The 12,602-nt window shown below is 43.6% G+C and overlaps 1 protein-coding gene across 2 annotated transcripts in view; it reads left to right on the top strand.

The window, feature by feature from the left end:
* LOC117528320 (nuclear body protein SP140-like protein) overlaps nucleotides 1-12,602 on the top strand; it is a 60,586-nt gene that overhangs the window by 36,886 nt on the left and 11,098 nt on the right. For both annotated transcript variants that reach the window (XM_034190934.1, XM_034190935.1), the window contains exons 9-11: nucleotides 10,073-10,204; nucleotides 10,290-10,429; nucleotides 11,898-11,966. In XM_034190934.1, coding sequence (XP_034046825.1) covers nucleotides 10,073-10,204; nucleotides 10,290-10,429; nucleotides 11,898-11,966 — 341 coding nt within the window. The remainder of the gene's footprint in view (nucleotides 1-10,072; nucleotides 10,205-10,289; nucleotides 10,430-11,897; nucleotides 11,967-12,602) is intronic.

Raw genomic sequence — 12,602 nt, forward strand, 5'->3', positions numbered from 1 at the left:
TATATGGATTTGAATCATATGCGCTTGCATCAGCCAAGCTTGAACCTTTGTGCGCATGCAAGAGTTTTTTCACGCCTGTCGGTTGCGTCATTCACCTATGGGCAGGCTTTGAGTGAGCACTGGTCCACCCCTCTCGTCGGATTTTCATTGTCAGGAAAATGTCTGAACGGCTGGAGCAGTGCTGCATCAAATTTTTCAAGAAACTGTGTGAGACAGCCAGGCGGAAACCATTCGGAAAATTCAGATGGCTTTCGGTGAAAATCCTATGGGCATCACACAGATTAAGGAGCATTACAACTGGATTAAAGACGGCCCACAGCGGCTGAGGTACGCGCCGCGCTTCGAGTGGCCATCGACAGGCTGAAATGACCAGATCATTTCCAAAGTGAAGGCTGTGTTGATCCGGGACATCATGTGACTACCAGAGAAATGGCAGAAAAGGTGGACATCAGCCATTTTTCGTCAGATTCCACTGTTACAGGATATTTTGTAATGAAAGACGTGCGGAGGCATTCGCACGTCGGGATGAAGCCGCAATGGCGGAGAACAAAAGCAAGTCCGTGTTGGAAGTCTCACGGGACAAGTTGTGACATGCCCAGCTCTCCACAATTTCTCGGATACTCACTCGACTAAAAAGCCATCGAAAGCCGTCTGAATCTTCTGAATGGTGGAAGACCTAACGCCATTGCAGCTTCGTCCCGACGTGCGAATGCCTCCGCACGTCTTTCATTACAAAATCTCCTGTAACAGTGGAATCTGACGAAAAATGGCTGATGTCCACCTTTTCTGCCATTTCTCTGGTAGTCACACAACGTCCCGGATCAACACAGCCTTCACTTTGGAAATGACCTGGTCATTTCAGCCTGTCGATGGCCGCTCGAAGCGCGGCGCGCCCTCAGCCACTGTGGGCCTTCTTTAATCCGGTTGTAATGCTCCTTAATCTGTGTGATGCCCATAGGATTTTCACCGAAAGCCGTCTGAATTTTCCGAATGGTTTCCACCTGGCTGTCTCACACAGTTTCTTGAAAAATTTGATGCAGCGCTGCTCCAGCCATTCAGACATTTTCCTGACAATGAAAATCCGACAAGAGGGGTGGACCAGTGCTCACTCAAAGCCTGCCCACAGGTGATTGACGCAACCGACAGGTGTGAAAAAACTCACGCATGCGCACGAAGGTTCATTGGCTGATGCAAGCGCACATGATTCAAATCCATGTAGGTTTTGCAAAAAATAAAAAGGTCCGATACTTCTCTAACAGACCTCGTATGACTCTAATTCTTTCATGAATGAGCATTTGTCACTTGGAATCAACAGAGATCCATCAGAAGCAAAAAGAGATCTGGGTACAACTGACATTTCATAGTTGCCAATTGCATCTCCTAGCTTTTCTACCAGTTGCAACATATGCCAACCAGAAATGCATTTGAAAACATTCTGGCGAATGTAATGCCTCAGAAGAAAACAGGGACTGAACGGTCACGGATCAAGTCCTTCAGTTTCAGTTAATAAAACCTCAAATTTTTTAATTATTTTCCATATATGCCACACAAAGGTATACAGTTCTATAGCAAAACCACCTGTCGTTTAGTAGGTGTTTCCTGCAGATATTTCCTCAAGAATGAATGTTTATCTCAAGAAACATAGTGTCATTTCTGATGTCAAAGTGTTAAAATCATGAAAATGATGGCGTTGCCATGTATTCTGGCATAAAAACACAAAATTGCAGAAGTAAAATTGCCACCCATGTTTTTTTTTTTTCTTATTGATACCGTATTGATGCTATTTAAATAATAAAATCACTTTTGGCATTCAATTCCCACGGAATGACAGTGATCTGGACTATGTAGTAGACAGAAGCTTCCAGCAGGGAGCAGGACGCTCAAAGACAGAAGTGCTGACTCATTGTTCGGGTCTGTTGTTGCTTTTGATGCTTCCAAAAGCGATTGTGATGTTAAAACTCAAAATCAGCTTGTTAGTAGTTGTAAGTGTACTGGAGACAATACTGGAATTTATTGGTTATTGGTTATCTGTAACTTCTGATACATTTTTGGGTGGTTTATTGTTTTAACTTTATTGAAGATAACTTTTCAGATATCTGATTATCTGTTATTGAAGTAAATTTTTTGGTTATCTGTGCCCACCACTGATTGTAGGCTAGCACATTAGCCTGCTCACTACTCAACGTAAATATGCAGATTTGTTCATATCTTATTCAAGGCAACAATGTTATGAAGTTTAACATCGGTTCAACACATGAAAAGCTCGGAGTTGCGTACCGCTATGTTGGATTTTATTCTCTTCCACGATCAACAAAACACTAACACTAACCAACGGCCAGAGGGCAGTCTCAGGCAGTGTACAAAAAACATCTCTCAGCTGAACTTGGATTTAAAATTTTACTTTTCATAGTCATCACCTGCAGTTCCAAAATAAATAAATAAATAAATAAAAATAGAAAATGCATATCTCAAAATAGAATATTTTCTCTCAAGTCGTTATTTTTATTTTTGCAGTATAAATACCACGAATATCTCAGTCTGATCTAGTACACATCATGGGGAAGACTGCTGACTTGGCAGTTTTCCCATTCAATTGAAAAGGAACATGTGGCCAAACGTTAGACTGGTATGTATGTATATACAGCAGGTAAAATAAGTATTGAACACGTCACAATTTTTCTCAGTAAACATATTGCTGAAGGTGCTATTGACATGAAATTTTCACCAGATGTCAGTAACAACCCAAGTAATCTGTACATGCAAATAAAGCAAAACAAATATGTACAGAAATTAAGTTACATGTAATAAAATGGAATGAGACAAGGAAAAAGTATTGAACATATTTGCTGAAATTTATTTTATTCTTTGGATAAAAGCCTATGTTGGTAATAACAGCTTCGAGACGCCTCCTGTATGGAGAAACTAGTCACATGCATTGTTCAGGTGTGATTTTACCCCATTCTTCAAACAAACAGTTTTCAAGTCTTGAAGGTTCCATGGACCTCTTCTATGAACTTTGATCTTTAGTTCTTTCCATAAATTTGTATTGGATTCAAGTCAGGTGATTGGCTTGGCCATTCTAGCAGCGTTATCTTCATTCTCTGAAAACAGTTGAGGGTTTCTCCTTGACTGTGTCTTTGGGATCTTTGTCTTGCTAAAATGTCCACCCTTGTTTCATCTTCTTCATCCTGGTAGATGTCAACAGATTTTTTAAAAATTATTTTTCCATTCATTCTTCCTTCAGTTAAATGACGTTTTCCAGTGCCAAATGCTGAAAAAAAGCCACACACCATGATGTTCCTACCTCTCAGCTTCATTGTTGGTATGGTGTTTTTGAAATTTTAAACAAATGTCAGCATGCTTTTTCTTCAGCAGTGGAGTGAGTGTTCATACAGGCGGTATATACAGTTCATATAAAAAAAATTGATTGATTAATTGATTGATACAGGCCATGGCGGTTGAGTGCATTATTTATTGTTTTCTTTGAAACAGTTGTTCAGTTGCGCTACACAAGTGGTCCCTGGCTCTTGGACAACTCTTCTGATTATTCTTTTCACTTCTCTGACAGAAATCTTGTGAGGAGCACCTGGCTGTGGCGGTTTATGGTGAAATTATTGTTGGGAAGGTGTCGTAGCACGGACCCACAACAGGGGGCGCAAATGAACGGACAATGAATAAGCCAAAAAGTAACAATTTAATGTTGTGATAATACACAACTAAAAACACAAAATTTGCAAAGTCAATTGACACCAGGTGACGTGTGGGCAGGCTTGAAGATAGAAGACCCCCGACGAGAGAGAAGCCGCGTCCCACACGGCTTCCACCACCAACGGTCTGAAGAACACCGGAGCCGCCAAGTCCCGAGTCCCCAGGTGGCCTCTGTCTTCGACTGTCGACCCTGGTACTGCTGGCAGAAAGCAGAGACAAGATGAATGAGTGTGAGTCCGCACACTCAGTAATCCACAGTCTGCACACAGTTAGGAGGGAGCACCTCCACCTCCAATCACACACTCGTGCAGCTCCTGATTAACCACTTATCTGGTTTGGGGTGTGAGGCGAAGCCGTCGCTGTCACACCAAATGCCAATCCCACAGATAAGGAAAACACCAGGAAAACAGCTGCAACAGAAGTTCAGATTATTACACAACGTACGAGTCAGCAGAGAAATTACCTCTTCAGTAGTCGATTTCTCGGCGAGGAGGTGGAGTTGCAGTCCGGCCTTTATGGTGATGATGATGATGATGATGAACGAGTGACAGCTGGTGCAGAGGATGAATGACAGCTGTCACTTCTTCTGGGTCTGGCGCCCTCTCGTGCTTGGAGCCCGCACTCCAAGCAGGGCGCCCTCTGGTGGTGGTGGGCCAGCAGTACCTCCTCTTCAGCAGCCCACATAACAATTATGTTCTTTCCACTTCCAGATTATGGCGCCACAGTGCTCACTGGAACATTCAGAAGTTTAGAAATCCTTCTGTGACCAATTTCATAAGTACAACCCCACTTCCAATGAAGTTGGGACGTTGTGTGAAATGTCAAACTGATAAACTTTGTTGTTTTGTGCAAATATTTGCTCATTTTGAAATGGATGTCTGCAACACGTTTCAAAAAAAGTTGGGACAATGGTATGTTTACCACTGTGTTACATCACCTTTCCTACTAACAACACTCAATAAGCAGTTGGGAACTGAGGACACTAATTGTGAGCGCCATGATTGGGTGTAAAAGGAGCATCCCCAAAAGGCTCAGCTGTTCACAAGCAAAGATGGGGCGAGGATCACCACTTTGCGAACATCTGCGTGAAAAAGTAGTCCAACAGTTTATGAACAATATTTCTCAATGTTCAATTGCAAGGAGTTTAGGGATTCCATCATCTACAGTCCATAATATAATCAGAAGATTCGGAGAATCTGCAGAACTTTCTACACGTAAGCGACAAGGCCGAAAACCAACATTAAATGCCTGTGACCTTCGATCCTTCAGGCGGCACTGCATTAAAAACTGGCATCATTGTGTAAAGGATCTTACCACGTAGGCTCAGGAACACTTCAGAAAACCATTGTCAGTTAACACAGTTCGTTGCTACATCTACAAGTGCAAGAACTCTACCATGCAAAGCGAAAGCCATATGTCAACAACATCCAGAAACGCAGCCACCTTCTCTGGGCCCGAGCTCATTTGAAATGGACAGATGCAAAGTGGAAAAGTGTGCTGTGGTCCGATGAGTCCACATTTCAGATTGTTTTTGGAAATCATGGATGTTGTGTCCTCCAGACAAAAGAAGAAAAAGACCATCCAGATTGTTACCAGTGCAAAGTTCAAAAGCAAGCATCTGTGATGGTATGGGTGTGTATTAGTGCCCATGGCATGGGCAGCTGACACATCTGTGATGGCACCATCAGTGCTGAAAGGTACATTCAGGTTTTGGAGCAACACATGCTGCCATCCAAGCAGCGTCTTTTTTCAGAGACGCCCCTGCTTATTTCAGCAAGACAATTCTGCATGTGTTACAACAGCGTGGCTTCGTAGTAAAAGAGTGCAGGTACTAGACTGGCCTGCCTGCAATCCAGACCTGTCGCCCATTGAAAATGTGGCGCATTATGAAGCGCAGAATACGACAACGGAGACCCCGGACTGTTGAACAACTGAAGTCGTACATGAAGCAAGAATGGGAAAGAATTCCACCTACAAAGCTTCAACAATTAGTGTCCTCAGTTCCCAAACGCTTATTGAGTGTTGTTAGATGGAAAGGTGGTGTAACACGGTGGTAAACATACCACTGTCCCAGCTTTTTAAAATCGTGTTGCAGGCATTCATTTCAAAATAAGCAAATATTTGCAAAAAAACAATAAAGTTTATCAGTTTAAAAATTAAATATCTTGACTTTGTGGTGTATTCAGTTGAATATAGGTTGAAGAGGATTTGCAAATCATTGTATTTTGTTTTTATTTACATTTTACACAACGTCCCAACTTCAATGGAATTGGGGTTGTATGTTTTACAATAATAATATCCATCATGAGATGTTTCTTGTATGACACATTGGTAATGAGACACACTTTTACAGGCCATCAGTTGGGACTCAACCATCTTACATTAATTTGCACTGCCAAGGGGTAGGATGACTTTCTAATAATCGATAGATTCCAGCTGGTGTCTTGGTTTTCCATGTCTTTTTGCAAGTCCCTTTCTTCAGGTGTGCAATACTTTTTTCCTGTGTCATTTCATATATTACACATATCTTAACCCTCTGGTGTCGACTGATGCGCTTCCACGTCAAAAGTCACATGACCTGATTAAGCAGATGTAGCACACAATCCGCTCCACTGAGTCTCTGTTTGAATGCGCTTGAATGTGTGGAATTCAACCTGTACACAGCTTTTTATATTTTGTTAATAGGCCATAACTTGAATTATGATTAATAATTTATGCAAGTTTTTTGGTGGGGATAATGTGGTCATATTTGCTGTACGTTTTACAGACACCCACAACAAAAACAACTCATTTCCTCATTCTGCTGAAGGATAGAGAGGGCTGGAATGAAACAGGACTCCCTCAACTGCAACAGGAGAAAGGGGTGTTTACCACTGATGGAAAACTTAGGAGCTAACCAATCAAAATCACCAACACCACGTGGGTTTGATGAGAACCCACAGACCCCACGTGGCTGTGTGTGTGTGTGTGTGTGTACATGTAATGGGACTTTTCTTCCATGTCTCTGTCTGCGACAGCAAACAAGTGAAAAAAATATTTTTTTTTTTCCTTTATCACTTGTGTAGAATATGTTAGCTAATAAACAATGATCCCCAATCCACATAATTTCATTGCTGGACGAAGGAAAATTGTGGTTTTGTGCGGAGTGAAAAGCAGAAGGCAGTCAGTTTTGAAAGTTGTGTGATATTTGCGGTGCTTTAAGTGTGTTTTTATTGTACTTGTTTTATTGTATTGTATTATACTCCACCCTGAACACAGCATGGTGGAGACACACACAGCCCCAGCAGTCAGCAGGCTCCAGGGGCGGAGAACACAGTAGTTCAGGTTGAGACATCCCCCCCCCCCCCCCCCCCCCAAGTCCAAAACATCTTTTTCTATTGTTGTTTTTTTTTGCCACTAACACCGTCCGGACAGTCTGTACCAACACCAATAACAAATGCTACAAAAAACAAGGAATTAGGGAAAATACGTCCCAACAACTCCCACCTCTGGGAGAGCTTCTCCCAGATCCCAGGGGAGGTTGGAGACATGTAGTCCGAGTGGACCATGTTCTCCACCTCCATTGTTGATGCGGCCGCTTGTAGCTGTGGTCGCAAGGTCTCTGCTGCCTGTTGCGGCGGCAATCCCCGAACCCGGTGGTGGACACCGGAAGTAAGGGATGCCGTCAAGCTGAAGGAGGAGTCCTACTTATCTTTGTTGGTAGGTGGGACCCCAGAGGCAGCTGACAGGTACCGGCAGACCAAGCGTGCCGCAGCCCGTGCGCTCGCAGAGATAAAAACTCGGGTCTGGGAGGAGTTCGGGGAGGCTATGGAGGAGGACTATCGGTCGGCCTCGAAGAGATTCTGGCAAACCGTCCGACACCTCAGGAGGCGGAAGCAGCTTTCCACCAGCACTGTTTATGGTGTGGGTGGGGAGCTGTTGACCCTGACTGGGGATGTTGTCAGGTGGTGGAAGGAGTACTTCAAGGATCTCCTCAATCCCATCGTCATGTCTTCCGAAGAGGAAGCAGAGACTGGGGACTCAGAGGCGGACTCATCCATTACCCACGCCCAAGTCACCGAGGTGGTTAGAAAGCTCCTCGGTGGCAAGGCTCCTGGGGTGGATGAAATCCGTCCTGAGTACCTTAAGTCTCTGGATGTTGTGGGACTGTCTTGGCTGACACGCCTCTGCAACATCGCGTGGCGATCGGGGACAGTGCCTCTGGATTGGCAGACCAGGGTGGTGGTCCCTCTGTTTAAGAAGGGGGACCGGAGGGTGTGTTCCAACTATAGGGGGATCACACTCCTCAGCCTCCCCGGTACAGTCTATTCCAGAGTACTGGAGAGGAGAATTCGACCGATGGTCGAACCTCGGATTCAGGAGGAGCAGTGTGGTTTTTATCCTGGTCGCCGCCCACTGGACCAGCTCTACATGCTCCATCGGGTGCTCGAGGGTTCATGGGAGTTCGCCCAACTAGTCCACATGTGTTTTGTGAATCTGGAGAAGGCATTCGACCGTGTCACTCGGGGCACCCTGTGGGGAGTGCTCCGGGAGTACGGGGTCCGGGGTCCTTTGCTAAGGGTATCTGGTCCCTGTACGACCGCAGCAGGAGCTTGGTTCGCATTGCCGGTAGTAAGTCAAACCTGTTTCCAGTGCACGTTGGCCTCCGCCAGGGCTGCCCTTTGTCACCGGTTCTGTGCATTATTTTTATGGACAGAATTTCTAGGTGCAGCCAGGGTGTAGAGGGGGTCTGGTTTGGGAACCACAGAATCTCGTCTCTGCTGTTTGCAGACAATGTGGTTCTGTTGGCTTCGTCAAATCAGGACCTTCAGCATGCACTGGGGCGGTTTGCAGCCGAGTGTGAAGCGTCCGGGATGAAAATCAGCACCTCGAAATCCGAGGCTATGGTTCTCGACCGGAAAAAGGTGCTTTGCCCTCTTCAGGTCGGTGGAGTGTCCTTGCCTCAAGTGGAGGAGTTTAAGTATCTCGGGGTCTTGTTAACGAGTGAGGGACGGATGGAGCGTGAGATCGATAGACGGATCGGTGCAGCATCTGCAGTGATGCGGTCGCTGTATCGGACCATCGTGGTGAAGAGAGAGCTGAGTAGGGGGGCAAAGCTCTCGATTTACCGATCGATCTACGTTCCGATCCTCACCTATGGTCATGAGATTTGGCTCCTGACCGAAAGAACGAGATCGCGAGTACAAGCGGCCGAGATGAGTTTCCTCCGCAGGGTGGCTGAGCGCTCCCTTAGAGATAGGGTGAGGAGCTCGGTCACTCGGGAGGAGCTCGGAGTCGAGCCGCTGCTCCCCCACGTCGAAAGGAGTCAGTTGAGGTGGCTCGGGCATCTTTTCCGGATGCCCCCTGGACGCATCGCTGGAGAGGTGTTCCGGGCACGTCCCATTGGGAGAAGGCCCCGGGGAAGACCCAGGACACGCTGGAGGGACTACATCTCTCGGCTGGCTTGGGAGCGCCTTTGGGTTTCCCCGGAGGAGCTGGGGGAGGTGTGTGTGGATCGGGAGGTCTGGGCGGCTTTGCTTGAGCTGCTGCCCCCGCGACCCGACTCCGGATAAAGCAGAAGAAAATGGATGGATAGGGAAAATACACATAGATATTAAGGTGGAATATCTGTACACATTTTGGGGTTTCTGATGTTTACTGGACAGGAATTATTTTTCTGAGTGGCACAAGTATAATTTATGTGGCATCTTAATGCATGTAAATAGCTACAAAAAATGGCCGAAGCATGTCCTGCATTTTAATGTGAATTATTGTGTATAACTTTGTTTATACTACATTTTTACATGTATTTTTGAAATTTACCATTTATATTTACATTCTAAGTTATAAAAATGGTTTGTTCAACATATTTCTGGTTTTCACAGTAAATAAAACAAACCTTTTTCGGATTTGAATTTTAGGGTTTGGGGTGAATTTAGGGTCACTCTTTTAATGCAGTATGTCAGAATGAAAGAAAAACTGTAAAGTCACACAGGTGAGGTTGTGCTGAAAAAATGATACCAAACAAGGCCAGGTAAACAGTTTTTAAGGGAAATTATGAAGGTAAAGCCAAAAGTAGTCCAAAACACCCCAAAATACCCAAGACTCCAGAGGGTTAATTTCTGTACTTATTTATTTTGGTTTATTTATATATATGGATTACTGGGGTTGTTACCAACACCTGGTGAAAAATTCATGTCAATAGTACCTTAAGAAATATATTTACTGAGAAAAATTGTGATGTGTTCAAAACTTATTTTGCCAGGTGTGTGTGTGTGTGTGTGTGTGTGCGCGCGCGCACAATTAAAATTGAAACAAAAACTGCTTATGAAATTGTCATCATTAGTTTGTTCTGATGGAATTTACCTCTATGTGTCTGTTTCAGCTGAAGAAGAAGGAGAAAACAGAAACCAGACAGAACAGCAGCCAGAAGACAGACAAGCCAGGAACAAGACAGCGTTCAAAGTCACATGTGGGGATTTAACTGGGACACTACATGAACAGCGCTTTGCATCAGGTGACTACTGCTTTTACACAGTACAGTTTTGCATTTTTAATGTCCTGTGTTTAGTTTGAAAATAAGATATTTGTGAGTGCGCCAGGGTTGCGTGGGAAAAGTATTCGTACTGAGACGAGATGGATGACGCCAGTGGAATTTGTGAAGGAAGGATTGTCTCAGGCGGACGTCTCCTGGAAGAAGGACATCCTGTGGGATGGTAAACCACTTGCCATGCTCATAATGGTAATGTTCATCAGTGTAGCTTAAGTCAGTAGTAATTAGGCTGTAATTACTGTGACTTGTTCAATTATGTCCTCGTCATTTTTTTTTTTGACAGTTTTATGAGGATATTGCCAAAGTTTTTGTCATTTTAAACTTAAAAGCAAATAATGAATGTGAGCTCATAGTGCAGCTTTGAAGTTAATTATCTACATAAACCTTGTAAAATTTACAGACCTTTTTTTGTGCAGTCCCCATTTTTAAGGGACAATATTAATTGCACAATTGGCTGCTGAGCAGTTTCAGATCCAGCTGGGTTGCATAAGCAATGGCACTCTTTGGTATAGCACACCTAAATAATTAGTTTTATTGACAGTTTTTTTTTTTTTTTTTTTTAAACAAGTCGGGATGGACTCATGAACATTTCCAATTCAGTGAGCATGTCTTGGACTTTTAAATATTTAATGTTTTTAATGTAGAAAAGCCTGAATTATCTTTTGTGCCTAACATAATAATAATGACTTGGATTTATAGAGCACTTTTCAAGACACCCACAGCACTTTACAAGTTGCATTATTCATTTACTCACATTTGTAGTGGTAAGCTATTAGTGTAGCCACAACTGCCTTGGGGCAAACTGACGGAAGCGTGGCTGCCATTCTGCACCTACGGCCCCTTGACCACCACCTCATTCATACACAGGCATGGTGGGTTAAGTGTCATGCCCAAGGACACAACAGCAACATACAGATTTTTGACTGGTTGGGAGCTGGATTTGAACCGTCGACCCTTCTGTCATAAGATGGTTTGCTGTATCAACTGAGCGGTTGCTGCCCCAAAATTCAAATGTGAAAAAGACCAGTGGGGTGAATACTTTTGCAAAGCATTGTAAATAGACTGTTTAAAATTACCAGTTATACAGAGAGCCTTACCTTAGCCCCCAAGCTTGTGGTGGGTGCTGCTCTCCACTGTGAGGCACCGCTAGGTCTTACAACGTGAGGCCTATGCAGTGGTCAGTGGACAGCTGCAGCAGTGGACGACTACACTAAAGTAAGGCTCACTGTTTAATTAGTCATTTTTTTAAGTTTTACATATATTAAGGTAAACGTGCGCACAGTTAACTGCATTGAAGTGGTCCTTGCAACTAAACACTTTTAACATTTTTGCCTGTTCAGTAGCAATAAGAAGTGGTGAGTTCTTATTGGTCCTCGTCCAACACCATTAATTACTTTGTGCCTGCCAGCACTTAGTTTGCATTTTAAATGAATAATGTGCTCATTAAACTGATTTTTGTTCATAGTGAAATGATGACCCCCAAAAATTCTAAAAAATACATCCTTGGTTGAAAGTCATTAACATAATGTTAATCATTTGGGGTGTGTTAGTAGTTACGGGAGATGTAATAAACTTAGGAAGAGCCACATTATTTACTCTCACAATTTCTTTTTAATCTTGAGAGATAATTGAAAAAAAAATTTCACTTTTTTTTCAGACAAAAGATTTCAAGATCCATTCAGAGCTGTGCACATGTGCCTTGTGTCGTCCAGCTCCTGAAGACATGGTAGGTTTGATTTGTCTTTAGGAGAAAAGCTTGCGTAGTCTTATATTTAAGACTTAAATATAATTGTAATTCACAGAACATGTTTAGTGTGGTTGAACAGCCACATAGTCTCTCAAGCTGAGCTCTGGACACAAAAAAAAGGTAAAAGTTTTCTCTCTATCATCATTAAGGGCCTCGCTACACAGGCAGCATCATATCGTAGTCCGTTGTGCATTCTAAAACTTTGTAGCAATGCAGAAGGGACACAGAAATACTTTACTCTGTAACTGTTTCAGCAGCCTTTGTGTGTCGTTGTCTCTGGTGGAGTTGGAGTGCTACAGATGACATTCCATTTCCACAGATTTTCCTGGTGTATAGGTGTATGTGCTGGTCTGGAACAAAGTTTGCCGTGGTCTAGAAGCATGGCAACGTATTTCCTCACTGTTCCTGTGCCAGGACGTCAAAGAACTCCAGGCAGATAGACAGATGGAGAGAGAGAGATAGCAAAATGGACAAAACAAGCTAAACATTAAATGATTAATTTTCCACATGCTTCAGTTTGGATTTATCTTGTGTGCACACATCTGCTTCTCCATCATTCAAGTGGGTGGTGTCATCTAAATTGGCAGAAAAATGACATCATTGCATGATTAACAC

This window comes from Thalassophryne amazonica, chromosome 16 (genome assembly GCF_902500255.1).
Source record: "Thalassophryne amazonica chromosome 16, fThaAma1.1, whole genome shotgun sequence".
NCBI classification, from domain to species: domain Eukaryota; kingdom Metazoa; phylum Chordata; class Actinopteri; order Batrachoidiformes; family Batrachoididae; genus Thalassophryne; species Thalassophryne amazonica.